Below are 27150 nucleotides of genomic sequence, written 5' to 3'. Positions count from 1 at the left end.
CACAGGTGTGGATAGAATACTTTCTCCTGAACACAGCCACAGGCACTACTAGACACAGTACAAAGCCATTAGCACTGGAGGGATGAGGATACACAGGAGACTTTACAAGACTTTTAGGTAAATGATATGTGAAATAAAACATTTCTCTTAAAAAATCTTATGAAAAGAGTATTCAAATAGGTGTCTGCACAGCTTTTTTCAAATGCTACACACACATTTATAAATGTGTAGAGATCACTATAACACATTCCTGTTTACTCAGGATAGTAAGAATATGGATACAAGGGTAGTTGAATCTTCATTGTAAGAAATACACCAATGTGTGCTGGACATTGGTGGCACACCTTTAATCCCAGCACTCGGAAGGCAGAGGCAGGTGGATCTCTGTGAGTTCGAGGCCAGCCGGTCTACAGAGCTAGTTCCAGGACAGCCAGGGCTATTACACAGAGAAACCCTGTTTTGAAAAGCAACAAAACAAACAAAAAATACACAACTGATATCAGAGAGAACCACACCTCTTGTGCAGCACTAACATTCCCTGGATGACAGGGGCTAGGACAGTTTGGGCTTAGCACTGCAGACTAAGTGTGTCTTATCTCTTCTCTTCTCAAAACTATTATGCTACATTTACAGTAACTTAGATGTTAGTTATTGGTTCTCATTCATTAAAGTGTTAGTAAGTGGCAATTTTAACTAACCAAAATATTAGTTTATTCACATTACTTCTCTTTGAACTGTTTTCATTAAAGGAGTATATTTTAGGGAGAACTATAAGAGGAAAGCTTGAAGCCAATATAAAGAATTGATATAGAGAAGGAAACTATTTAGTACATACAGTATATGGGTGTTAAATACACTGTGCTCCAAAATATGTATAATCACAAGCTAATAAAAATAAAATAGTTTTTCTGTTCTGTCTCATTATGTGATAACCTCTGATTCATTTTAACATAGCAAGGAGACCCTCACCAGATGCCAACATTCTAGCTTCCAGAAAGAGACAAATAATCTTTCATATTTATAAATTACAACAATAGGAAATAGAACAAGACAGTCATGCAATACCAGTGTGCTCTTCCTGTGTTTAGTTAAAGAAGTGAACTCTCGGCCACTGACTAACTACCACATCTGCTGCTTCCCTCTAGAAGAGTAAGCTAAAATAAATCCTTTTACAGGTTGCCTTTGCTGTGGTGTTTTATCACAGCAATAGAAAGTTAACAGCTATACTTTACTCTCTTAACAGTAACGAGGCTGAGGCTTATAACTGGGGCTGTTAATGAAGACCTTGTGTAGCATGCATAAGGCCCTAGGTTCAATTCCTAGCACTATATAAATTGGGTGTGGTGGCACATGCATAGAATACCAGCACTGGGAAGGTATAAGGAGGAGAATCAGAAGTTCAAAGTCATACACATTGAGTTTGAAGCCAAGCAACATCTTTATTACTATTACTATAGGTAAAACAACTATAAAGTTTATCAGTTACTAAAAATAATGGAAACCTCAAGGCTAATTGGGACATCTACCAAGGAGGAGCACCATGTGTTAGAGCTGGGCCTGGGGCAATTGCAAGAGGCTGTCCATCTTCTAGCAGGAGCTAGGACCTCTTGGGCCATAGTTAAGGCTTAATTTTCCTTTAGTGTCAGTGAATCAAGGTGAGAGAGCAAGAGAACAAGAACTATGAGAAAGAGGATAGTTCAACAGAGAGTCAGAGCCCCAGTAAAGAACCTCAGTCCCTAATTTAATGGTCTTGTCAGTCTGATAGAGTATTCCCAATTTCTGAATGTCCTATTCTTCATGTTAAGCTCTGCCATGATGACTATACCAAATCTTACATGAGCATTGTTCTCAGCTTCAGGAAGTCATTGTGTTCTGGGTTCTCCACCTCCACAACACCCCACGGGTAGAGACGACCTCTAACCTTCTTGCCTTTGGCTTCAATCAACTGGTTGGAGCCAACCACAGAGAATGGGATACTGGCCTAGAAAGAAATACAAGTTAGTAGAGATTACCAATGTTCACTGAAAATCTAGAATGGACACAGAAATGGATGCTTGCTACTGTATTATGAAGTTACCTTTTGTTATTGTTGTTTGGAGACAGGGGTCTCAATACATTGCTATGGATGGCCTGGAATTGGCTATGTAAACTCAACAAGAGCCCGAGAACAAAGAGACACTCACTATGAGCACCTAAAGTTCCTGGGCAATAGGCAGGCGTCTCATGCATCATCATGGAATGGGAGGAGATGGCAGGGGGAGTATATCATGCAGGTTGGTCGACCTCTGAATTCAAAGCCACTCTGGTTTACATCATTCACAGTGATCCTCCTGCCTCTGCATTTCCCAGATTCCCCAGTGCTGGTATGAAATGAGTATAAAGCCAGTATGCCAGGCTTTAGCTATGTTTGACTGAGTGCTAAATGCATGTAAATTTCACTTAGAAATGTCAGTTATTTTCCAAATGGAACAAATCAAGTCTGAAATGACATTTTCAAGTCTTAGGTAAAAATTTCTTAAATACACTGAAACCAAAATATATTACTGTAATACGACTTTCCCAGTCTTCTGTCACCGAAGCCTTCTTGACCAATGTGTCTTTTAAAATATGTACACAAGAAAACAGGGAGGAATGCTCACACTATGTACCTGGAGCCGGTTCTTACCTTGAGGAGTCTAGTCTGTTCCTTAAAATCTTCATCTTCATCTGATTCTGCATCTGGTAAATGGTAGATTTTGATGTTATGCTCTTCAATTTCATCCAAAATCTAGAGCAATAACAAAACTAGAATCAATTTTAATTAAATATAACATTTTAGCTAACTCATATTAGAAATTCATAATAAGAACTGTACCCAAGAGGCAGAGGCAGAGGCAGAGGCAGGCAGATCTCTGTAAGTTCAAGGCCAGTTTAGTCTACTTAGCAAGTTCCAGATCAGTCAAAACTACAAGATCAACTTAAAACAAAAACCAAACAACAACAAAAACCGAGAAATACGTAAGTATCATTTGTATATCAATAATCAAACAACTGATATGTTATTTTCAAGTAATTTTAAGAATTGTAAAAAGGTTATATATGTTTGAATTTTGGGAGCTTTTCTGTAAGAATAATGACAATAATAGTAATAACCACAAAACATCACGTTCAACATATAAAGCAGTAGGAATACTAATGGCAGCCCTAGTACACCAGCTAACTGAAAGTACTCCCACAATCATCTACTAATACAAGAGCCCGAGAACAACGAGACACTATGAGCACCTAAAGTTCCTGGGCAATTGTGTCTCATACATCATCATGAAATGGGAGGAAGAGTATATCATGCAGGCAAAAAGAATTCTGGAGAGTAATCCCAGCACTTGTTGGCAAAGGCTGGTGAGCCTCTGAATTCAAAGCCACCCTGGTTTACATAGTGAGCTCCAGGCCAGCCAAGGCTACACAGTGAGACTGCCTCAAAATATGAAAATTAATTAGTTAATTTTAAGCTGGGCATGGTGGTACATGCTTTTAATCCTTGTAACAATTAATTAAACAACCAGACAGGGCACCAGAGACTGCTGAGTGTTGGACTGGCTGAGGTGCATCAGGTGATGGACAGCTGCGAGATATTTTCAAAACCTCAATACAGGGAACAATTCTACTTAGGCAGTCTTCAGTGATCCACTGCAGAGAACATCTGGGTTCAGATAATGGACTTTCCTGGAGCGAGCAGCCTTCATCCACTTCTGCTTTGGGAGCTCCTTTACTCAGCCACCTCCTACTCAATACTAAGGGTATTTCTATCTCAGAAGAATTTAAACTATAAATTTGATTCTTCTATGAGGATGAAAAGTAAAAAACAAAACAAAACAAACAAAAGTAGAACAAACAAAAACCCTACAAATACGGAGTACACTTTGAATTCCAATACACAATGGGAAATGGGTTCTGTAGTTCTGCCTCTGGCAGCTCAGTTGACGTCTTCCTTCCTTCCTATTAGGAAGCTGGCTCAAAGTCATGCTGAGGAGGCATGGGTGGCCAGCTCTTACTCACCCTTTTCTTTAGCCGCTCACGCTCCTTCAGAGTGAGTGTGTCCGCTTTCGCAATGACAGGCACAATATTCACCTTATTGTGTATGGCTTTCATAAATGCAACGTCTAAGGGCTTCAATCTAAAAGCAATGTTCAAAAGTCACACATTTAGGGAAAGCATAGGACTCTAACAGCTTTTTCCCTCAAAATCATCTCAATTCTTATCTGACAACACGCAGCAGGTTTCCCTGGTAAACAACTGACTCACCCATGTCCAAACGGTGAGATGAAGTAGAAGCAACAATGTACCCTGTTGTCAATGATGTGCCGCCTGTTCAGACCACTCTCGTCATGCAGGTAGCGTTCAAACTGCTCATCAATGTAGGAGATGATTGTCTTAAAACTGAAACACAAATTTCAACAGTAATCATAGGGTACAGAGACAGGAAGTCCTAACGTCAAAAGAAAAACAAGTTTCTTTCCCCTTTCCCATATAGTAAATAAAACAATCCATAACAGAAGACTATGTTCATCTTTAGCAAAATAAGGGGTGTGTGTGTGTGTTGAAAGTGTGACAAGTGTTAAGTACACAAGGGTTAAGTAAGACAGGTTGCAAAGTACCTGACCGGTAGAGTTTGAAATCGGAAGGCTGCCAACCCTTTCAGGCCATACAACTGCCTGACAGGAGGCCAAGAAGCAGGGTACTGTCAGAAAGCATGTGGTCCAAGGCAGGGTTACAAAACTGCCAAACAGGACAGCATGTTCACAAAATGGTGAAATGTCTTCTGAGCGACATTTTTAACTAATATTTTTTTGTTTGTTTTGTTTTGTTTTGTTTTTCAAGACGGGGTTTCTTTGTATTGTTTTGGAATCTGTCCTGGAATTCGTTCTATAGACCAGGCCTGCCTCTGCCTCCCAAGTGCTGGGATTAAAGGTATGTGCCGCCAATTCCAGGTGAAGAGCATTAAGACACTCTTAATGCAGAAGAAGGGCAAAGGCAAAGGAGCGCCTTTCCCTTCCTTCCTTTTCTCAGTTAGTGCTGCTAAGTTGATACTTTATTTTGGCAGGGTTAGGACAAGGAGGAAGCAGGTACAAAAGTACGATTTTCTGCACAGCAAAGGCAACATGCTGCTTTACCTTCTTAATTTCCTTATTTGTAAAACAATGGCAAAGAAGTCATTCACAGGTACTATGACTCAAATTTCACCTCAAACCATATAGAAGAGTCATACATATATAAACAGCAACTTGTCCACTGTTTGCAGTTCACAGTGCTTTGTTTATGTCAGCAGTTTATATATGATTAATTTTTAAATCTCAGGTCTTAGTAATTCTCAAGCTGGACATAGTGGCTCATCCCTACTATCAAAATACCTAGGAAAACAAGGCAGGAGAATTTTGAGTTTGAGGCCAGCGTGTATTACATAGTGAGACCCTGTTTCCAAACAGCCATTATTTAAATGATTAGAACCAACACTTCACATGCTATTGACATTATCTACAACTGTGAATTCATCAACTCAGTAAATGAAAACAATACAGAGTACTTGGCACTTTGGGGGCTCTGCACCCTCTGTGGGTTCATACCAATCCCTGCAGTTGATGGCATCCCCATAGCCAGGTGTGTCCACTACTGTAAGCCGAAGCTTGACGCCCCGCTCTTCAATCTCAACAGTTGAAGCCTCAATTTGGACAGTTCTTTCAATTTTCTCTAGAAAAGAAACAAGCTTAATAGAAAATGTACCATAAAATCAAGGCAGCATGCTAAAGGAGAGATTATCCATTATTTATGTTCTTATGAAAATGACTTGGAAGGTCAGTGCATGCCTACATAAGGACTGTTTAAAATGATCCTGAGTCAGCATGAGAAATGTTGGTTGCTAAAAATGAATGTTTTTCTTGGGATCATTAAAAAACCAACACTGAGAAGCTGGAGAGATGACTCAGCAGTTAAGAATACTTGTTCTTAACTGTAGAAAACTACAGTTCAGTTTCTAGCACCCACATGATGGTTCACAAGCATCTAGAACTCCAGTTCCAGAGGATCCTACCTCCGAGAGAACCAGGCAAGTATGTGGTACACATACATACATGCAGGCAAAACAATCATATAAATTAAAAATCTTAAAATTAAAAATTACCAGTATTGGCACTGGCAAGATGACTCAGGGAGAACAAGTGCCTAATGGCAGTTCAATTCCTGGGGCCCATGTGGAAGAAGTGGTAGTGAGCTGTCTCCTGACATGTGTGCTTTCACACACAGAGGACCAGGAAACATTTTAAAATCCTAGGATTCTAAGACAAAGAAAATAATCTGTGCATTCATTTAAAACAATAGAAAAGTATTGATGAAAAGATCATATATTTCTATTGTGGTTGACTTTATAAGCTTAATCCATTTTTATCAACAAGTATTTGTAAGTCTGGAGATAAGGTAGAGCATTTGCCTAGCAAAAAGGTTTGATTCCTAGTATTGTAAAGCAAACAAGCATATAATGAGAATCCCAGTATCCTATGCTGGGATAATCAGAGAACAGACAGATTAGACATAAATTCCTATAGTAATTTTCTATTTATATAACATTTTAGATTATATTTTTTAGATAATAATGAAGATTGAACCTATGGCCTCATGTACGCTGGAAAGGGCTCTACCGCTGAGCTACCTTCTCTTGTACATAACTTTCTGTTTCTGTTTTTTTGAGACGGGGTTTGTGTAGCCATGGCTGTCCTGGCACTCCCCCTGTAGACCAGAATGGCCTTAAACTTGCAGAGACCCACCTGCCTCTGCCTCCCAAATGCTGGGATTAAAGGTGTGTGCCAGCACCACCCAACTTGTTAAAGACATAAAATTCTTTCAGCTGAGTGTGCAGTATGGATAGAAAATTAGGTCATTTAATAGGTAACAAACTGAAATAAAGGTTAGTTGCACAGATAAGTATAAAACTAAGTCTACAACCAAGATCCTAGGACCTCAGATAGAGCACAGTTTGCCTACTTAAGTGACAATTTATAAAACGCAAAGTGACTAAACAAAACACACATTTAAAGCTTAAGATATCTATTATATACTCTAACAATGTTCAGGAAAATGACACTTCACAGTAATGTAGGATATTTACCTGCTGCTCCTGGTATAATTCTTTCTGGGTAGAGATCAGTCAGGAATAAGCTGTTTATGAGAGTTGATTTTCCTAGACCAGATTCACCTTAAAGGAAAATGAAAACACTGTCATGACCTTCCTTCCCTAGTGTTTACCACCACATCTGCTTCACAAAAAGGGAAATGGATGCTCAAGGAAGGTGAGCAACTTGCTCAAAGTCAAAGAACAGGAAACTAATTTGAATCCAAGACTATGGGACTGTAGAATTTGTTAGTGGCATGATCAAAACAAATGATCTCTTCACAGGTGTATAGAATGTACTTTAGAATAAGCCTCGACTTCTTTTTTCTTTCCTTTTTCAAGACAGGGTTTCTCCGAGTAACAGCTCTGGCTGTTCTGGAATGCGCTCTGTAGACCAGGCTGGCCTTGTACTCACAGAGATCCTCTGCCTCTGCCTCTGCGTGCTGGGATTAAAAGTGTGTGCCACCATGGCCTGGCCACAGAAAGTTCTCTTAACCACTCTTCTCCTCAGACCCTGATTCTATCTATTTAGATCTCATTTTAAAATTATTTGCTGGTAAATTTTATACCACAGTAGGTAACAACTTTGAAAAGTTAAACCGTGTGTTACTGTGACAAACTATTCATTTAGCCAGCTCTCCTAACTAACACACTTGAAACTAAGAATCTATTGCAATGGAATTGTCATATTAGGGAACTATATCAGTATAATACAAATTTCACATTTGCTTACATTTATACAATGTTCACTAGGTAGAAACTAGAATACAAAAAAACTCCAATGCACACACATAAAACATCTATCAGTTACTTCAAATCCTCAATGTCTTGGGTCATACTCACCATGCTGGTGCTAAAACTTTCCATCTGTCATTGGACAGTTCATGTCCATACTTCCCAGCAACTGACAGCTACAATCCTTTATACAGCCCATTTCAGAGACAAACTAGTTATCTGATTAGTTATTATAACCATTAGCTCAGATTTAAAAGTTCCTTCCAGGCTGGAAAGTTGGCTTTGTGGTTAAGAGCACTGGCTGGATCCAGATTCAATTCCTCCCACCCATATGACAGCTCACAGTTGTAACTCCAGTTCCAGGGGCTCTGATACCCTCACAGAGAAACACATGCAGGCAGGACACCAATGCACATAAAATAAAAGTAAATCTTAAAAAGTTTTTAAAAATTCCTTCCAAAACTCTTGAAATTCAGCTATCATTATGGTATTAGTAGATAGGTCATGAGGGCTTTATCCTCAAAAATGGATTACTACTTTTATCTCAGGACTGGCTGTTATGAAAAATATGCTCCCTCACCACAATGCCCTCAATTACAACACAACACAGCCAAGAAATCCCCTTAGATATGGTCCTTTGTCACACTGGACTCATAGTTCCCCAAAGTATTTTCTTCATAAATTACCCATCCATGGTATTCTAACAAGATAAAAATGGTCTAAGATAACATAACACTATAATGTTCCTGTAGAGCTAAAAAAATTATTTCTTATGTATGATGTATTTTGCCTGCATGCAAGGATACCACAATGTATATAGTGCCCGAGGCCAGAAGAGGGCATTAAGATACTCTGGAACTGAACCCAGATCCTCTGAAAGAGCAGTGCTGAGCCTTCTCTCCAGCCCCCTCCTAAGGTCTTTTAATGTGGCAATGGTGAAGATCTTGATTTATGTGCTCCTATTTTCTGCATAAGCCTCATGAATCTGCATCACATAGTTCTGCATATCATGATTTATTTATTTATTTATTTATTTATTTATTTACTTATTTATTCTGGCATACATGCCTACATGCCAGAAGAGGGCACCAAATTTCATTATAGATGGTTGTGAGCCACCATGTGGTTGCTGGGAATTGAACTCAGGACCTCTGGAAGAGCAGCCAGTGCGCTTAACCTCTGAGCCATCTCTCCAGCCCCTATCATGATTTTTTTTAAGCAACACACAGATCATACTAGAGAAACATAGGTTGCATTGTTGGTCTTGCTAAACTTTTGTACATAAACACTATTCTGTACTTGTGACTTATAATGGAATAAAGCTTGCCTAATGAAATGAATTGGAGAGCTAGGCACTGTGCTAGTACTTATGTGGTAAAGGCTGGGCAATCAGGAGTTTAAGATTATTCTCGGTTACGTAGCCAGGTCTCAAGCATTGGATTTACAGCCATGCACCACCACACTTATTGATGTCTTTAATAAGTGATATTTCTGACTTATTAGTAGTTTGATTCTCCGAGGCTTGTTTATAACTTTTTAAGGATAACCGCAGATTCGATGTCTACTTTAGCCCCTAGAGACTCTAAGTGCTCTGAGTGTTCAACAAGAGTTCTCTTTGAACAGCTGGAATGCAAATGTCTGCACCCATACACAAACTCTCTAACCTTGTATAGTCTCCAGTTCACTTCATTGTCTCTGATGGTAACATTTTACCCAGCTTTAGTAACCTATACTGTACACACACAGATTTAGTGTCATTCAGCTAATTCCCAGTGTATAATTCTGGAATTCTTGACAATTCTGCCTGGTTATCTTAGGTTCTAACTCTGTGACCTGTTGTAGTCTTATTTATTTCATTCTCCCCTCTCTGAAAAAGGTAGAATCATGTAGTAACTTGACAGGTCCATATAATTTGGTTTCCTTCTCTAAAGGACTAAATTCCTGCATTAGCTACTGTTCAGGGTTAAAACAGTAACAACAAACCCAAAGCATACCTGTTTTATTCAGTCGTCTAGTTAACCACTGAAGGAAGGATAGCTTATTTAAGGGGCTGATAAATGTTTTTTGTTTGTTACTCATTTTACTCTTTTGCTCTTTTTGACTTTTGGGGGGGGGCCACCACATAGCTCCCAAATAAAGCACACACAGAAGCTTATTCTTAGATATGAATGCCCTGCCTTAACTTGGCTTGTTTCTTGCCAGCTGTTCTTAAATTTCCCCATTTATCTTTGGCCATGGCTTCTATCTTTATCTATTCCTGTAAACTTTTTCTTTCCTTCTTCCTCCATGTCCGGTGTGTAGCTGGGTGGCTGGTCCCTGAAGCTCTCCTCCTTTTTCTCCTGTACCCAGATTTTTTTCTCCCCCAGATTCCTCCTCACATTTATCCTCTCTGCCTGCCCAGCCCCATCTATTCGTCTCTCCTGCCTCGCTATTGGCCATTTGGCTCCTTACTGGACCATCAGGTGTTTTAGAAAGGCACAGTAGCACAGCTTCACAGAGTTAAGCAAATGCAACATAAGCAAAAGCAATACACTGTAAAATAATATTCCCCAACAGATAAACTTCAGACATCAATTCAGATGCAGTCTGCTGCTTTCTTATAAATGAAGCTCTACTGGGACATGATCTTGCCTATTTGTTTATGTGCCATCTGTCTACAGCTGCTTTCTCACTGTAAGTTCAGAGTTGGATATCATGACCAAACTATATGGCCCATCAAGGTCTAATACTAATGAGCCCCTTTGAGAAAGCTTACTGACCCTGACGTATGCATGGTCACAGAGGAAGACACTGCTTGGTTTTTTAGTGTTATATAATCAGATAATAATGTGACAGAGTACACTGATCTTTTCTAATAAGAACCTAAATTCCCATTATTTGTATTATGTAATTGTACTCCTAAAATACGTTGGTACCTCCTCTTCTTCCGTAAAAATAAAAAATGTCCTCATTTTAGATCTGTGTACTATTAATTCTAAGAAATAATCATATCTTACTTAGTCATGACCATCATAAAGCTTTTCAAATGCTTATTTTATTAGTTTTAAAATTTTTGCAATTGCCAAAAATTAACTAAAATGTGATATGGCCAATAGAATCCACAATTCATCATTAAAGGCAGGTGTGGTGGCTCAAGCCTTGAACGCCAACACACAGGATGCAGTCACATGAATATCTTTGTGAGATTAAGGCCAGCCTAGTCTATACAGCTAGTTCTAGGCCAGGAAGGACTACATAATGAAATCCTGCTCAAAACAAAACAAAAACCCAAGTAACAACAATCAAGTTCCCCACCACAGTTCATTAAGCTTCCATCGGCATGCTAAAACACAATGTATGTTGTGATTCATAACACATTATGACAGCTTCTATATCTGATACAACAGAAATACATGCAAGCAACCATTCAATTTCATAGCCTTCCACTTAACTTTGTGAATTACTATTTTAAGTGAAAATTAAACACAATTGAATGATTACACTAATCATCTCTAACATGTAATAATTCTTCAAATTCACCTTTAACAATACCTCACAAATTTGAGTTGTCACAAAATTTGAGTGTCTTTTTTTGTTGTTTTTGTTTTTTGAGACAGGGTGTCTCTATGCAGTCCTGGCTGTCCCAGAGCTCACTATGTCGACCAGGCTGGCCTCACTGAGATCCTCCTGCCTCTACCTCACAAGTGCTGGGATTAAAGGTATTTGCCACCAGGCCGGCCTGACAGCATCTTTAAGAACCTTCTGGTTTGGGGTTTCCTAAGACAGGAGCCAATATTGGCAGGGACAGCAGATGTGTAGGAAGCCTCACTGGGACTGGAGGGTGCTCCTGATGTGGGTCACTACAAGGCTCCTGGCAGCCTCAGTTCCTGCCTTAGTCTTTTCAGACCATCACGACAGCCTGCTTCCTCGAGAGTGAATCATCAAGCAATGGCAAGACAGGAACCACAGCATCTTTATGACCTAGTCTTGGAAGTCATATCGTTTCTTCAGCATCCACTGGCTATATGAACTCTGTTTAAACTGCACAAGGTGGAGGGGGTATGGGGGGGGAGATGGACAGCAAGATGACATGAACTCTATCCTTGCCCATATAAAGATGAAAGGAGAGAAGCGCCTCTACACACGTGTGCACGTTAAACACATGAACACACACACATAATACAAAACAAACAAACAAAAAACCTATTCAGTATGGGGAAAGACTGGTAAGGGTTGTGACTACCAGGAGCCAAGAATCACTGGTGACTATTTTGAAAATTAATTATACAAAGAAACTTTCACTGTATACAAATAAGGAAATGACATAAAATTATATTTTTCCTCTTGAGCAAAATTCCCTGAATATATGTGTGCATATATATGAAATCCTGGTCAAATAAACAAACATGTTTTTAAGTTCCAGAGGTTAATCTTGTCAAAAAAGAAATTTCCTCACTTACATTATAGGTCAGTACATTTCATAGGTTGGGAAAGGGGGATATTTAGTAAGATAATTTCTTACCAACCACCATCAGTGTGAACTCGAACCCCTTTTTCACTGATTTTCGGTGAACTTGATTGGGAAGATTTGCAAATCCAACATAGCCAGGAGTTTCTGGATTTACAAACTGAGTTGGTTGTTGCTAAAGTTAAGATTTAAAAAATAAAAAAGAGCTAATAAACACCTTATTGGTTGCTTTTATGACATTATCAGACTTGTGATGAACATAGGTAATCAGCAGGTCTCATAAATTAAAAAAAAAAAAAATCAAGCAAACTCCACAAATTATCATTTTCAAAACTTATAATATTATCAGAAAACAGTATTCAATCTGAGGCTGGAGAGATGGCTCAGTGGGTAAGAGCACTGGCTGCTCTTCCAGAAGAACAGTGTCAATTCCCAGCATCCACACTGTAACTCCAGTTCCAGAGAATTTAACACACACGCACGCACACACGCACGCACGTACATACGTAAAACACATAAATATAAATTAAAGAAAACCACAATCAAATCAAATTCCGTAGCTGTATGCTGATTCATAATATTTTGTTAAATACTCTGCTTAGCAATTTATGTAAAATATAGTATTAACTTATTTCAGTGTGATAAATTATTAAATTAAGGCCTGAGATAAAGAGAAATCAGAAAATTGGCTCCTTTCATTCAACATTTAGCTTAAGAACAGTCTCTAACCAGTTATCAGGAGTGATGGGTCTGTGAAAACATCTGGGAAAAAAAGACATTTCTTGCTGTTCTTCCTCTTATGACTCAGAACTTTGTCTAGAGAAAGGCGGAGAAGCTAGGAGTGCAATTGAGAATTCAGCTTCAAAACTATGAAACAGAAAACTAAGCCCACAGCGGACTACACTGAAATATTTATTTATTGGTTTGAGACAGGCTCCCTACACCTTCCTGGCTGGTCTGGAGCTTGCAATCTTCCTGCTTCAGCCTGGCATGTGCCACCATGAATGACGGTGAAAAGATGGTTATAAGAATTCTTGATGAATGCCTCTTAAGACTAAAAGACAGTTGAAGATGTGATAAATCAAGAACAGCAAAACCACAACCTAGGTGATGGGAAGTACTCACCTTGCAAGTCTGAAAACCTGAATTCAATCACTAGCATGTAAATTTAAAAAGAGAACACAAAAGACCGGCATGATGATAATAAGCCTTTGTGATCCCAGCTCTGGACAAATGAAGACAGGTGGATAGTTGAAGCTCCAGACCAGTAAGAGATCTGTCTGTCTTTTTCCCTCCTCCCCCAACCTGAAACAAAAGAGGAGGGGGGATACACAAACAAGCCTACAAACAAGACACCGGTGAACAGCTTATGTCCTTTAAAATTGATTTATATCAGGGCCCTGGGCCATTATAAGGGCTAATCTAAATGTAGCATGTCTAAGAGCCCCATTAATTTAATTAATTGAGTTACTGGAATCTTGAATTACTATTTGATTGGTTTTGGGAAAAAAAATCTAAGACGGATTTGTATTGACAAAATGAAGGTAACTCAAAACTTAGAATAATAACCCAAAATTGGAAATTTACCTATAGAAACCCTACTTTTCAAGTATCTGAAAATATAAAACAATTTCTGTTTATACCATAGATACATGAAATAAGAGCTTACCTTAGACATCTTTCTTGATTTTTCTATCTGTTAAAAAAAAAGACAGATGTCTGATTAAATACACATATTTAACATCATAAATTGACCCATGAAGATACAAACATGTAACATTAGCTTGTTTCTTTAGTGTCTCAATAAAAACATCGCCCTAGAAATGATTTAACAAACATTACTCAATATAAAAACAAAGCTAGATAAGTTGATAAAAGCAACTGTAGATATGATTTCCAAATGTATGTATTTTTTCAGTACTGACTATGTCTTAGACATCAGGGATGAGATGGGAGAAGAAAAAAAAACCTACTTCTTACTTCCAATTTAACTGGAGCCTTTCAAAGAGGAAAGTATTCCCCTATGCCTGGAGTACTGTACCATGAAATGGGTGTCATCTCTTACTGAAAGATCCCTCTAGTGACATGGGAATACATTTTGGCACTGGGACACAGGGTGCAATGTGAAGCACAATATGTAATGAGAAGTGAATTCTTTAATATTTATGTGTGTAACTCGTGACCTGAGGTCAGAAGTTGTCAGATCCCCTGGAACTGGAACTCTGAATGGTTGTGAGGACAAAGTACCGAGGCCAAGTGTGCCTTAAAAGTACTTCTTCCTTCTGTAATAGGAACACCATGACCAACTGGAGGAGGTATTTCTTCTATTTATGGTTCATTTCACTGATGTTGAAATCCAATTCTTTAATTGGATTTTCTAGCTGATATTCTAAAATGAGGTCATCTTTGTATCCAAGATTTTTTTCAGTTTTTTTCCCCCCTTTATATCTGAGTCTGGTTCTGTTCTCTGACATTTCTGTTATCAGAATATCTTTTCTCCACCCACAGGTAAAGCATTCTTTCACCAATATTCTGCCATTTTTTAAATTAAGTATTTTGGGAGGAAAAGAAACCTGCCTTTGATGCTGGGCAATGGTGGCACATGCCTTTAATCCCACCACTTGGGAGGCAGAGGCAGGTGGATCTCTGTTGAGGTCCAGGACAGCTAGGGCTGTTACACAATAGGAACCCTGGGGGGAAGGGGTGTGGGGGGAGAGAATACATGGACACCTGCCTTGATCACAGGACATAAAGGGGAAACTCTCACTGTACTAAACAGGGTAAACACACACATTTTCCTCAAGGCTGTCTGAAAATGGTGCACATTTTGCCCTTTCAGCCAAGAAGCATTCAACTGATAAATAGGTAGCTGTGCCTGAGTACTAATTTGGGGACATTACCTGAAAGCAAAGTGTCTATTTGGGGATATCTATATCAATGATTCTAATACACAATTATTTTGGCACAGTCATTAATGACACACCATTCCTAGCCATATATGGTTGCCACTTCAACTTCCTCATTAATTCCAGTGGAATCAGAATCCATCACCATCATGATGAGGATAGGCAGGCATGGCACTGGGGCAGCAGCTGAAAACTCAAATCCCTGTATACCTCGACATTGTTTAACACCAAGGAAGTGGAATTCAAGGAAAAGAATAAACCAGGAACAAAATCATTGATAATCACTTAAAAATTCATAAGGAAGTCATAATGCAGGTCCTGTCTAAATACTTAACTGCAGAAAAACCATAAAGCAAAGACAAAGAAAAAAAATACAGTTCAAATGAATAAGTGTATTAATACGCTTTTCTTAGAATTGTTCAGCCTAAATAAACAGTGGTATTCCAAGGATAGAAAGGCAGTAATACAACCAATCTTGCTTAATTGATATACAGAAGCTTTATGGAATAGGAAATGAATAAAATGACATCTTATATTATAAAGGTATTAACAAAATATGAGAGCTTTACTTTTTAGCATTTTGTCCTAGAGACAGTGATCTTACTATGTATGTAGCCTTGACTGTCCTAGAACTTGCTATATAGACCAGTCTGGCCTCAAACTCATCAAAGATCTGCCTGCCTGTCTCCAGAGTGATGGGATTAAAGGTGAGTAACACCATGCCCAGCCTGAAAGCTTTTTATAATCAACATTCTCAGTGCATGATCTTTTTTAAAACTAATTGTGAAAACAAACAAACTCCTTAGGAGATAGAACAATCCTCAACTACTACTGGATCAAGGAAAGCCCAGAAGCAAAAACCACAAGTTGTCTTGAGGAACCAAAGGTGACTGGGGAGGGATGGAATGGGGTGACCTCAGTGGTCCATATTTACAGGACAAATAATAACACTGAAAATAAGAAATTCTGTCCCTAAAAATATCCATAAATGACAAAAATTCTAAAGAAATAAAGAGATAATATGAAATCATTCCAAAAGTTACAAAGACAAGTAAATTCAAAAGCTGAATCTTTGAAACTAACTCCTGTTTGTTTTTGAGACAGGGTCTCACTATGTAACTCTGGCTGTCCTAGAACTCATTATGTAAATCAGGCTGACCTCTAACCCAAAGAGATCCACCAGTCTCTGCCTTCTTGGTGCTGGGGGGGGGGGGTTAAAGACATGTGCCACTATGCCCCAAAAAACTAATCCTTCAGACAAACCCAATTAAAGAAATGAGAGCAGACATAAAAGAACGCACAATCACAGACACAGACTATGAAAAGGCCACAAATTGAAAATAGAAAAAAACTAGATAGAGCCAGTGCCACTAAATAGCCCACTAAAATCCAGCAATAGGGCCAGCCTAGATAGCTCACAAGGTAAAGGTACCTGCCTCCAAGCCAGGACACCTGTTAGGATCTGTTATCTACATGGCAAACGGGACAGAATAGGTTCCACCAAGTGGTTCACTAATCTCAGCACACACAAGCTGCATATGCCCTCACTCTGCCAAATACATGTTAAAAATAAAATATAGCAGTAACTACAGCCACACACACACACACACACACCACCACCAACAACACACACACACACACACAACCCCAGTATGGAATTACAGCAAAACAGCTTGTAACTCTGAAGAGATAATAAAGTCATTTAACTATTCCAAGCCACTACAGAAAAAAGGAAAGTGAACCAATTTATTTGTTAAGTCAGCATAATTTCAGTAACAAATCCAGAACGGAAAGGAAGAAGGGCCCTGTAGTAAGGAAAAAAAGACCAGCAAGCATCAAATCAACCTCATTCATGAATATAAATACAAAAATTTTAAATATTTGTCAGCAATTAGATTCTAGTAATATATCAATATAAGGCATTATAAAAAAATTGGGAGGGCCTAGGGCTTCCCCTCCCTCTGCCACAGGAGTGGATGGGGGTGATGGTGGGGGGAATTGGAGGACCGGAGGGAGAGAGAACTGGGATTGTTATGTAAAATAAGATTGTTTTTAATTTAAATAAAAATTAATAAAATTTTAAAAAAGAGAAAACCATATATAGACACTGATGAGGTATATAATTCATCAATCTGCATGAAATAACACTAAGGAAACAGCTTAAATATAATTCAGTGTTGTTTCCAAAAAACAATAGCAAATGCTATTCTTTAACAATAGGATTACTTAAACTAGGGGCTGAAGGGATGATTCCCAGGTTAAGAGAACTTGCTGCTCTTCCAGAGGTTCCAGGTTAGATTCCCACAACGAAACAGCAAGCAGTTCACATCTGTCTTTAACTCGAGTTCCAGGGGATCCAATGTCCTCCAACCTCTTTGGGCATCAGGCATGTGATACAAAGATAGACAAAACATCCATACACATAAAATACAATGTTTTTTTAAAAAGATATACTAAGCCTATTTGAATTATAACTTATAATAGATTTAAAATGTCCATTACCCTCATAATTACTTTAAAACACAAATGAAAAACTTAAAGCACACACAGAAACATCACAATAAAACGCTCAGACACCTTTATTCAATTTCAACAATTCAAGGGCAATATTAGTTTATTTGTAACTTCCCTGGATTTCAGTGAATCGAATCCTAGATACACACTTCATTTATAGTGCAGTATGCACAAGGCTCCTAAAAATGGCAAGTTATTATTTCTGGAGAAAATTAATTATAGCTGTTTAATATAATCAAATACCCAACTGTTTCATTTTTTTCAAGTAGGATCTAGATATTGCAATTTTACCATAATTATTTAATACTACCCTACCAGGATTAGCTCAAGAAAAATCAAACTACTTTGCTGACAGGATTAATATGTGCAAAAAGTACAATACTTGAAATATAAAAACACAAAACAAAACAGTAGCCAAGCTTGGGGGCTCACAGCTTTGATCCCAGCACTTGGGAGGCAGAGGCAGATGGAGCTCTCTGAGTTCAAGGCTCATCTGGTCTACATAGTGAAGTCCAGGGCAGCCAGAACTGCATAATAGAGACCTAATCTAAAAAAAAAAAAAAAAAAAAAAAAAAAAAAAAAAAAAAACCAACAATAAAGCAGGCTAAGAGGAATAGACCTTCAATCTCATGTATCTCAGGTATCCAGGCCAGGCTAGAACAAAAAAAGAACTGTAGAATAGAGTAATTTATTTGGTCAGGTGCATTAAAAAGTATGTGATGAGTCAAATGCTTCTTTCTAGCTGGCTGTGGTGGTGCACCACTGTAATCTCAGCACTCAAAAGAGAGGAGGATTGCAAACTGGAGATCATATCTTAAAACCCGAAAGTTTCTTTCTGAATTGTGTGTGTGTGTGTGTGGGGGGTACTTAGGAGTTAACACCTGGTTTCATGTATACTGAACAAGTGTTCTACCAATGAGCTGCACACCAGCATTCAGTTTCTATCCTGCAGTAAATATTTAGGAATGAAAATAGGGTAAAATACTTAACAGGACTAAAATAATGAAAACTGAGCCATGTGTGGTAGCACAGCACTAGAGGCTGAAGCAGGAGGATTACAAATTTGAGGCCAAGCTGGGGGGGGGGGTGGCACATGCCTTTAATCCCAGCTCTTTGGAGGCAGAGGCAGAGGCAGGCCGATCTCTGTGAGTCTGAGATCAGCCTGATCTACAGAGTGAGTACCAGGACAGGCTCCAAAGCCACAGAGAGAACCCAAAAGGAGGCCATTTGGATTATACAGTGAGTTCTCGAATAGTCAACAAGGAAACTATGTCTGAAAACAAAATGAACACTCAAATGCACAGGAACACATTTTAGGTTGTCTTTTTTGATTTTAAGACAGTCTTTGTAATCAAAGATCACCTTGAACTGGCTGGCAATCCTGCTTTAGTCCCCCAGTGCTGAGATTACAGGAGTGCAATACTATACTTGGCTACAAACAGATTTAAAAAAAAGGGGGGGGGTGTGGAGCCCTAAACTTATCAAGTCATTTTGTTTCCCCAAATTGGTATAATTAAATCAATTCTAAACTGGAATTCCTATGGTATGCTAAGCATGGGGTAAAATAACCTTTGTTTACAAGGAAGGACAAACAGCTGAGAGTAGTAGAAGAGTGGACGCTTGCCTTCACTATTATATTATTTTATTTCAAACTACCAGACACAGGAAGCATCATGAGCACCTTTCCTACACCACTCTGTCTCCTCAGGTTTAATGACCCAAGTTCCCAGCCACTTTAGGACATGGGTCAATTCAGACCAAAGAAGGGTAATTTCTACTATCAGTTTCCTTTCTTTCAAGAAGTATCTTGGTGAAGAACACAAGTACAGAAGTGGAGAATACAAACAATGATTCTTCAACATGGAACACGCCAGACTATGAATTCTTTGCCTTACATCCAAACACAACTTACATCCACATTGGTTTTCTAACAATTTAGTAACAACAACAACAACAAAAGGGTTTGGTTTCATGTGGGGTTGTAATAGGGACCTAGGACTCTTGAATTCAGGGCAAGCACTCTACCAACTGAACTATATATCCCCAGTAATGCCAAAATGAAAGCTGAGAGGGGAATAATAAATTTCTGAAGCACTTGGTTTTTAATGTGAAAACCTTGACCATTTACAAGATACTAAGTATAAAGTGTAGAACAACTAGATCCCCCACATCTAAGATATACGGTCAAACTAAAATTTTGTTTTTCACTGTATTTCAGATGTCATAAATTATAAGTTCTTTATCCCTGATCCACAGCTTCTTTACTCCAGAATAACACAATTATCCCCAAATAAGATCCAAAAGATGAACAGATGAACAAAACTGAATTTTGTGACCCTAGAAATTTATTTGCAAGTGGCATTTATAGTAACGGAATACTCATAAATAGGAAGCATCATTCGTGTACTCCTGATCGCCCCCCCATGAGACTTTTTAATGTAGGATCTTGAAAAGCTTTTATCCAAAGCACCTGGACTGTCTTACGACTTCGATTTCTTGGATGTGAGGGCCGCACAAGTACATTATGCAACACAACACTCTTAATGGAGCTTGGGGCAGCATGCCTCAATCAAAGGGAGCTGAATTACGCTCATGAATGATAATAGAGGGAGGCCCCACCCCCTTTCCCTAGGCTACTCAGCTGAACCAGAAGGAGAATCCGATCTCATTTAAAAGCTCTGTTCTTTACAGAGCTGTAAAGGGGGTGGGGGGGAGACCCAAGGTGGCAAAATTGAAAAAATGATCAGGACAACCTTAACAACGAAGAAAATCACCACTAAAATTGGATAGAGCAGCACACACTGACAGTCTGAATCCCTAAATGAAGCCACTGAAAACAAGGATCCAATTAAAGACACGGGGAAGAAACAAGTTTTCATGAGCGCTACAAAACCCCCACTTTGCTTATGCTAGCAAGGCTAATTTAGAAATGTATCTGAGATACTAAAATAAGTTTAGCTATTAAGAGAATCCAAGAATTCCCTTGCTATGCAGTAGGTCCCTCAATCCTAAACGCCAATGGAATAATACCTAATCTGAAGGAAATCTCATCCAGTCAAGAGTCCCGAATAACAAGCAGCGAGGAGGAACTAATCAGATAAGCAGAAGACAAGAGAGCGTGGGAGTTAGCTGTGTTCCACACACGAGGCGTCAATTCGGCTAAGGCCAGCGATAGAGACCACAGTAGGTTGAACCACAGGTTCTAAGAGTTAGGGTCCGGCACTCGTCTAAGGCAGGGCAGGACCAAGGCCCGGAGGCACTAACGACTGAGGCCGGAAGATTCAAAAGGGTCAGGCGTGGTCAGGACCTAGGACCGGCTTCAGAGTTACACTTCTCACCGTCGGAGGCCTCCGCTCCACGGCCCTATCCCGTGTCCCTCACTCTGTCTGTTACGGCCCTTTGTGTGGCATCGCACAGCCCCGGCGGGGGAGGCCACCGCAGACGAGACCACTCTCCCGGACCGCTACCCACCGCCGCCGCCGCCGCCTCCGCCTGGGGACCCTCGCTGACGTCTCGGGGGGGAGGGGCGACTAGTCCTTCGCATCCCCAGGACGAAGCGGCGCCGTTAGGTGAGAAGATGGCACAGGCACCGAGAAGCCACCTCTCCCACCCTCCATCCGCCAGCGCAAACGCCCGAGGCCGCACCTCACAGCCGGCGCTGGGACTCTTAACAGCGCGCTAACCTCACCGGGAGCGGCCGCGGCCGCGGCCGCCCCAGCGCTCCGGGCCCGGCCAGGAACGACTTCCAGACGGGGGACGCCCGTCCGGTAGTCCTCGAAGGGGCGACGCCCGCCGCGCGCGCGCGCGCGCGCGAGCGTCCATCCCCGGAGGGAGCGGCGAGCGGACCCAGGGCGCGGCCGCCCCTCCCCCACGCGCGCCGCCCCTCCCGCGCCGCCACCGCCGCCGCCGCCGCCGCCGCCACAGCCCGAGGGGCCGGGGCGCGAGACGAAACCCTCGGCGCCACCCCTCAGGCGACGGCCAGCGCGACCCGGGCCCGCAAAAGCGGGGACACACCGCCACACACCTACCCGCTAGCACGCCGGACACCGCTCGGCAGCCCACAGCACGGACCCGCCCGCCCGGCCGGCCGCGCCCCGACCCGCCCCGCCGCGCCGCAACGCAACGCGCGCGCACCGATTGCGTCATCGCGCCGTCCCGCCCCGTGCCAACTCCTTCCTGGGCCCCGGAGCCGGCCCCTCCCCCGCGGCGGCCAGCAGAGCGCAAGCGTGGACGCGGCGGGCGTCCGCCTCTGCGCAGGCGCCCTGCCCCTCCCACGGCGGTTGGCCATATAGAGGCTGGGGGCGGGGGGAGGTCAAGCGTAGCCTCTTCTCCTTTACCAAGATGGCGTCTTGTTCCTGTTTCGCCACAGTTCCTACCTTATGAGCTTGGTTTCCTCGCGCTAATAAGAGGGGAACAGGTAATGGGATCCTTCGCCTGGCGGGGAACTAGGGTCGGGGGAAGGGCGTTTCTCAGGACGCAATGAGGTGCCCACTGAGGCTGAGAGGCGACCGGGGGCGGGCAGGTGGCGGCGGGAGTGCGGAGCGGCGGAGGGGAGGGGGCCTCCGCCTCTGCCCTGTCCTCCGGGAAGATGGCGGCAGCACCGAGCCGGGAGCGCCGAGCCGGGATGGACGGGCGCCTTTGACTTGCCGGCGGGCATCTCTAGCCGCCTCCGCAGTCGTCTCGATGGCGGGCCGCTGCCCCGCGATTGGCTGGGCGCCGGTCACGTGGGCCGGCGCCCCCCCCCCCACGCAGACCATAGAGTGGAGCCTGTCCCTGGGGACGTGGCCTTCCTGTGCGGTCGTGAGTCCCGGCCCCGCGGGGGAGGGAGGAGCCGGCGCGGCCCCTGGCCTCCTGGGGTCCAGGGCGCGGGCTGACACCCGCGGCGTGCTGGCCCCGCGAGCCCGCGTGCTGCGACCGGCTGGAAGCCGGCGCGGTACGGGGCCGGGCTGCGGCCTGGCCCCGGTTGTCCTTCCCTCTGTCCCAGGAGGACCTCTGGCCGGGCAGCGGTCGTCAGCTCCCGCCCAGGCCTCGCTGTAGGAAAACACCCCAGGGTACCTCGCCCGAGAGGAGACAGTAATCAATCGCGCCACCCTAGTGAGTGATGCGCACAGGGTCGGCACCCCACGCCGTTTTCACACGTGCCGGTTGCTGAGGGGGTGTTCTGTGCGTTATCTACTTTTGAAAAGTAGCCGGATGCTCGAGGCTACCTGCGGTATATATTCTGTCAGAAGACCAGAGGGTCAGTCTGGACATGGTGGCTGCATACGGTGTAACTGTAAACCAAAGGAGAAACCGACTTGTGTTTTATTATAGCGTTCATAGGCAACGGAAAAGTATGAGGGAAAGCTGAAGGATTATAATCTTCACTTCCAGCGTGACTTGCCCTTCACTTTTGGGTTTTGCTACATAGTCACACTTTAAGCCCTCAAGCAATGACTTCCCATATTTGTTGGTGTGCCTGCCTTTATTCCCAGCACTCGGGAGGCAGAGCCAGTCTTCGAGGCCAGCTTGGTCTACAGAAGGAGTTCCAGGACAGCCAGGGCTACACAGAGAAACCCTGTCTCAAAAAAGCCAAAAAAAAAAAAAAAAAAAAAAAAGTGGCTTTTTTTTAGCAGGTAACGTTCTGAAACCCTGTTAAGTCAGTCATAGAATTTTGTTTGAGGCTAGTAGTAGCCACAGTCCACACACTAAATACTTAACATAGAAGCATATGTGAATATGGGAATATTGAGCAAAATCTATTAAGTGTACCCATAGGCTAAACTTGTTAATTATGTTAGACACTGGGATACTTGAAAGCAGTGCTTTAAAGTAGCTGAAATGGTCTTTGATTTTTAAAAGGGTGAATCAATATACTCCTGCATTCAAAACAACCGTTAATCTATTATGACAGTTTTAAACTTAGAGAAAATGGTGCCTGTCTTCTCCAGTCTCAGGGATAGAATTTGAAAATCAATTAAATAATTTCCCACTGGCAGCCAAACTGTTGACAGCAACATTACTTGTGAGTCCTGCACTCCATAGAGATTTGCTTCTTCTTGAGAACACCTGAAGAAGGACAAGGACATGCACAGGCAGATTCTTCTCTTTGCCTCTCTTGGCAGCTATATAGACTTTCAAGTACATTTCTTTTAGTATTGTCTTAATTTTCTATTGTCAGCCTAATAACCCCACTACTTTGGCATTAAAAAAAGTGGAGTGCCACATGAATGGCAGAGGGCTTAGATAAAACTTTATGAAGACGTCTTTGTGGCCTATATTCAGTCCCATCTCAGTCTGATTTGGACAGGATGACCTGTGATATTTTGTAAGATAGATTCTTTATTAGTGTCTCCCAGCTGAAAATTATTTACTGTAGAGTCTTAAGCAGAGAACATGCCTTTTTTGTTGTTTTTGATTCTTGGACAATTTCATGCATCCATATTATATATACATATATATTACATATATTATGTACATTACATATATATGTGTCTTAGTTATATCCGCCCAAAACTTCCACTTCCACTCTCCATGGATAACACCCTCCCCCTTTTAAATAGCCCACTGAGTTCAAGTTGGTGCTTTTAAGCAAGAGCATGGAGAAACCTACCAGAAAGCACAGCCCCTCAGCAGTCACCTGTTGTCTGTAACTCCTTAACTGATACGGGATTTCGTGGGCCCCTATCCCATCCATACTGAAATTGACTGGCAGGTAGCGGTATTGCTCTGAGTTTGATTGTAATGGCCATGTCCTATCTAGCAGGCAGTATTTCATAGCACTCTTTCCCATTCTGACTCTCAATTATTTTCCATCCCCCTTCTGCAGTGTTCCCTAAGTCTCGCTGGGAATGGTGTTGATATAGAGGCCCATTTAGGACTGAGCACTCAACAAGAACATTTTTAACATCTCACTTTGGATTAAAAAGTTGTATTAGAAAAAGAAGTGACTTTGGCATCATCAAAGACTGTGCTTTAACAAATAGTGTTCATTAGGAAGACATCAAAGACTGAAGTGGCTGTTCACTTTTAGTTGTGTGGGTACATTTTTTTTTTTTTTTTTTTTTTTTTTTTTGTTTTTTTTGGTTTTTCGAGACAGGGTTTCTCTGTGTAGCTTTGGAGCCTATCCTGGCACTCGCTCTGGAGACCAGGCTGGCCTCGAACTCACAGAGATCCGCCTGCCTCTGCCTCCCAAAGAGTGCTGGGATTAAAGGTGTGCGCCACCAACGCCCGGCTTAGGTATGTTTTAAAACTTTATTCAACTAAATTTTTAAGCTTGTTCTTTTATGAATAATTTTTAAAAGCAGGAAATAATGAAAATTTTTAAAAATGCAAAAACAGGCAACAGTGGGAATTTTTCATCCTTTGGTTTAAATGAGCTAAGGGTCTCAGAAAAAGTCTGTCCTCAGAAAGGTAAATGTGAGTCCACTCTTCTCACTGCACCCAGCATTACATGTTATATTTTAAGATCCAAAAAACAGCTACAGTTGCTTGAGAGATAACTCATTGGTTGAGAACACGTACTGCTTTTGCAGAGGACCTGGGTTCAGTTTCCAGCAGCCAGATGGCTGTTCACATCTGTCTGAAACTCCAATTTCAAGGACTCCAACATCTTCTTCTGGCTCTTAGGGTGCCTGGCAAAAACATGGAATCCATATATAACAATTAGGCAATTCTCACTAAAATGAACAGAAATCTTTGCAAAGACAGCTACAAATCAGGAGTAGTAGAAGGTGCGTGTCTATAATTGTAGCTCTTGCAGGCTGATGCAGGTAGATGAGAGAAGAGATTCAATATTCAAGCCCTGCTCTGGGCTACAGCAGGATTCTGGTGGACAGATGCAAGACTTTATGAATTGTACCACACACTCAGTCAAGCTCTTGTCTCAGGCACTTATGGACAGTGGAGGTCTCTGGCATTGGTAAGGTCTAATCTCTAATCTCTGTTGGCTTGTTTCTGCTGTAGCTTTTTTTGTTTTCCAGGGCTCTCTGCTCTTTAGTAGTAGCTTGTTGTCTGGCTCATAATATACTGCAATTGGATATCCTTCTGTGTCTCACATTGATGAGAGCTTATGTGTGCAAATTTAACAAATGTTTTTGATTCATTTCTGCTGGATTTTGAGAGTCCTGTATCTGAAGTGGAATAGCAAACTGATTTTTGCCCTTCCGAAGTTCTGTGTTCTGGTGTCACTGGTTCATGGCTACTTTTGCTGACCTAGGTAGTCTCTACATACTCAGTCCACCCAGGGTGCATTTGTGTGTGTGTGTGTGTGTGTGTGTGTGTGTGTGTGTGTGTGTGTGTGTAAACACAGGATCTACATACTCAGTCCACCAGGGTGCATTTGTGTATGTGTGTGTGTGTGTGTAAACACAGGATCTACATACTCAGTCCACCAGGGTGTGTTTGTGTATGTGTGTGTGTGTAAACACAGGATCTACATACTCAGTCCACCAGGGTGCGTTTGTGTATGTGTGTGTGTAAACACAGGATCTACATATTCAGTCCACCAGGGTGTGTTTGTGTATGTGTGTGTGTGTAAACACAGGATCTACATATTCAGTCCACCAGGGTGCGTTTGTGTATGTGTGTGTGTGTGTGTAAGCACAGGATAAAAAGCTGTAATCCCAGCAGTTAGGCAGTAGAGGCAGAAAAATCAAGAGTTCAAGCTTCAGTACTCTCAGCTACATGTTGCGTTCCAGGAACTGGACAACATGAAATGGTCTCAGAAAATGGTATAAAAAGTGTTTCAGTAAACAAACAGTCTCATATTTAATCCAAGCATAGAAAAGGGCAAAATGGTTATTCTTTACACATTATGTAATTACTTAATTGGAAAATTGATCGAAACTATTGGTAACAAGATTTTAAGTTGTAGAGGCATCGGATCTCTGTGAGTTCGAGGCCAACCTGGTCTCCAGAGCGAGTGCCAAGATAGGCTCCAAGCTACACAGAGAAACCCTGTCTTGAAAACACCAAAAAAAAAAAGAAAGAGAAGAAGAAGAATTTAAGTCGTTGACCAAGCACTAAATATCTACAAATATAGATTTATTTACTTATTTATAGGCAGGGTTTCTATGTGTAACAGCAGTGGCTGTCCTGGAACTTATTCTGTAGACCCAGTGGCCTTGAAATCTCAGTACTCAAGATGCTCTGTCTTGAATCTACACACATACCCACTCTCACATGGACACACACATGCACCAAGAAAGCTGACCTGATTACCTACCACAAATATTTATGAACATATAAATGTGCACAAATACATATGTATACATGCATGTGGATTGTTAAATGTATGTGTGTATACAGGCATAGGATAAAGCACGTATTGATTTATGCCTAAATTTGTTTGTTTGTTTGAGACAGAGTTTCTTTGTATAGCCTTGGCTGTCCTGGAACTCTAGACCAGGCTGACCTCTAGATCAGCCTGC

General features: G+C 41.5%; 2 protein-coding genes across 5 annotated transcripts in view; one reads left to right on the top strand and one right to left on the bottom strand.

Moving 5' to 3' along the window:
• The window catches only part of Septin2 (septin 2), a 28385-nt gene extending 6103 nt beyond the window's left edge, over window positions 1-22282 (bottom strand). Inside the window, exons 1-9 of one of the 4 annotated variants that reach the window (XM_027397667.2) lie at window positions 22117-22282; window positions 13990-14016; window positions 12375-12495; window positions 7136-7222; window positions 5601-5724; window positions 4282-4416; window positions 4036-4153; window positions 2666-2767; window positions 1836-1981 (exon numbers count right to left, since the gene is read on the bottom strand). In XM_027397667.2, the coding sequence (XP_027253468.1) occupies window positions 1836-1981; window positions 2666-2767; window positions 4036-4153; window positions 4282-4416; window positions 5601-5724; window positions 7136-7222; window positions 12375-12495; window positions 13990-13998 (842 nt within the window). In that variant the 5' untranslated portion in view covers window positions 13999-14016; window positions 22117-22282. Of the gene's footprint in view, window positions 1-1835; window positions 1982-2665; window positions 2768-4035; window positions 4154-4281; window positions 4417-5600; window positions 5725-7135; window positions 7223-12374; window positions 12496-13445; window positions 13468-13989; window positions 14017-21385; window positions 21484-21768; window positions 21870-22116 lie in introns of those variants that run through there. The other 3 variants (XM_027397666.1, XM_027397668.2, XM_027397669.1) reach the window with 3 other exon arrangements.
• The window catches only part of Hdlbp (high density lipoprotein binding protein), a 63847-nt gene continuing 58722 nt past the window's right edge, over window positions 22026-27150 (top strand). The window contains exon 1 of the mRNA XM_027397665.2: window positions 22026-22157. The gene's annotated coding sequence lies outside the window, so the exon portion shown is untranslated. The remainder of the gene's footprint in view (window positions 22158-27150) is intronic.

This window comes from Cricetulus griseus, chromosome 2, assembly GCF_003668045.3.
Source record: "Cricetulus griseus strain 17A/GY chromosome 2, alternate assembly CriGri-PICRH-1.0, whole genome shotgun sequence".
NCBI classification, from domain to species: Eukaryota; Metazoa; Chordata; class Mammalia; order Rodentia; family Cricetidae; genus Cricetulus; species Cricetulus griseus.
This window is presented reverse-complemented; position numbering and strand designations above follow the sequence as displayed.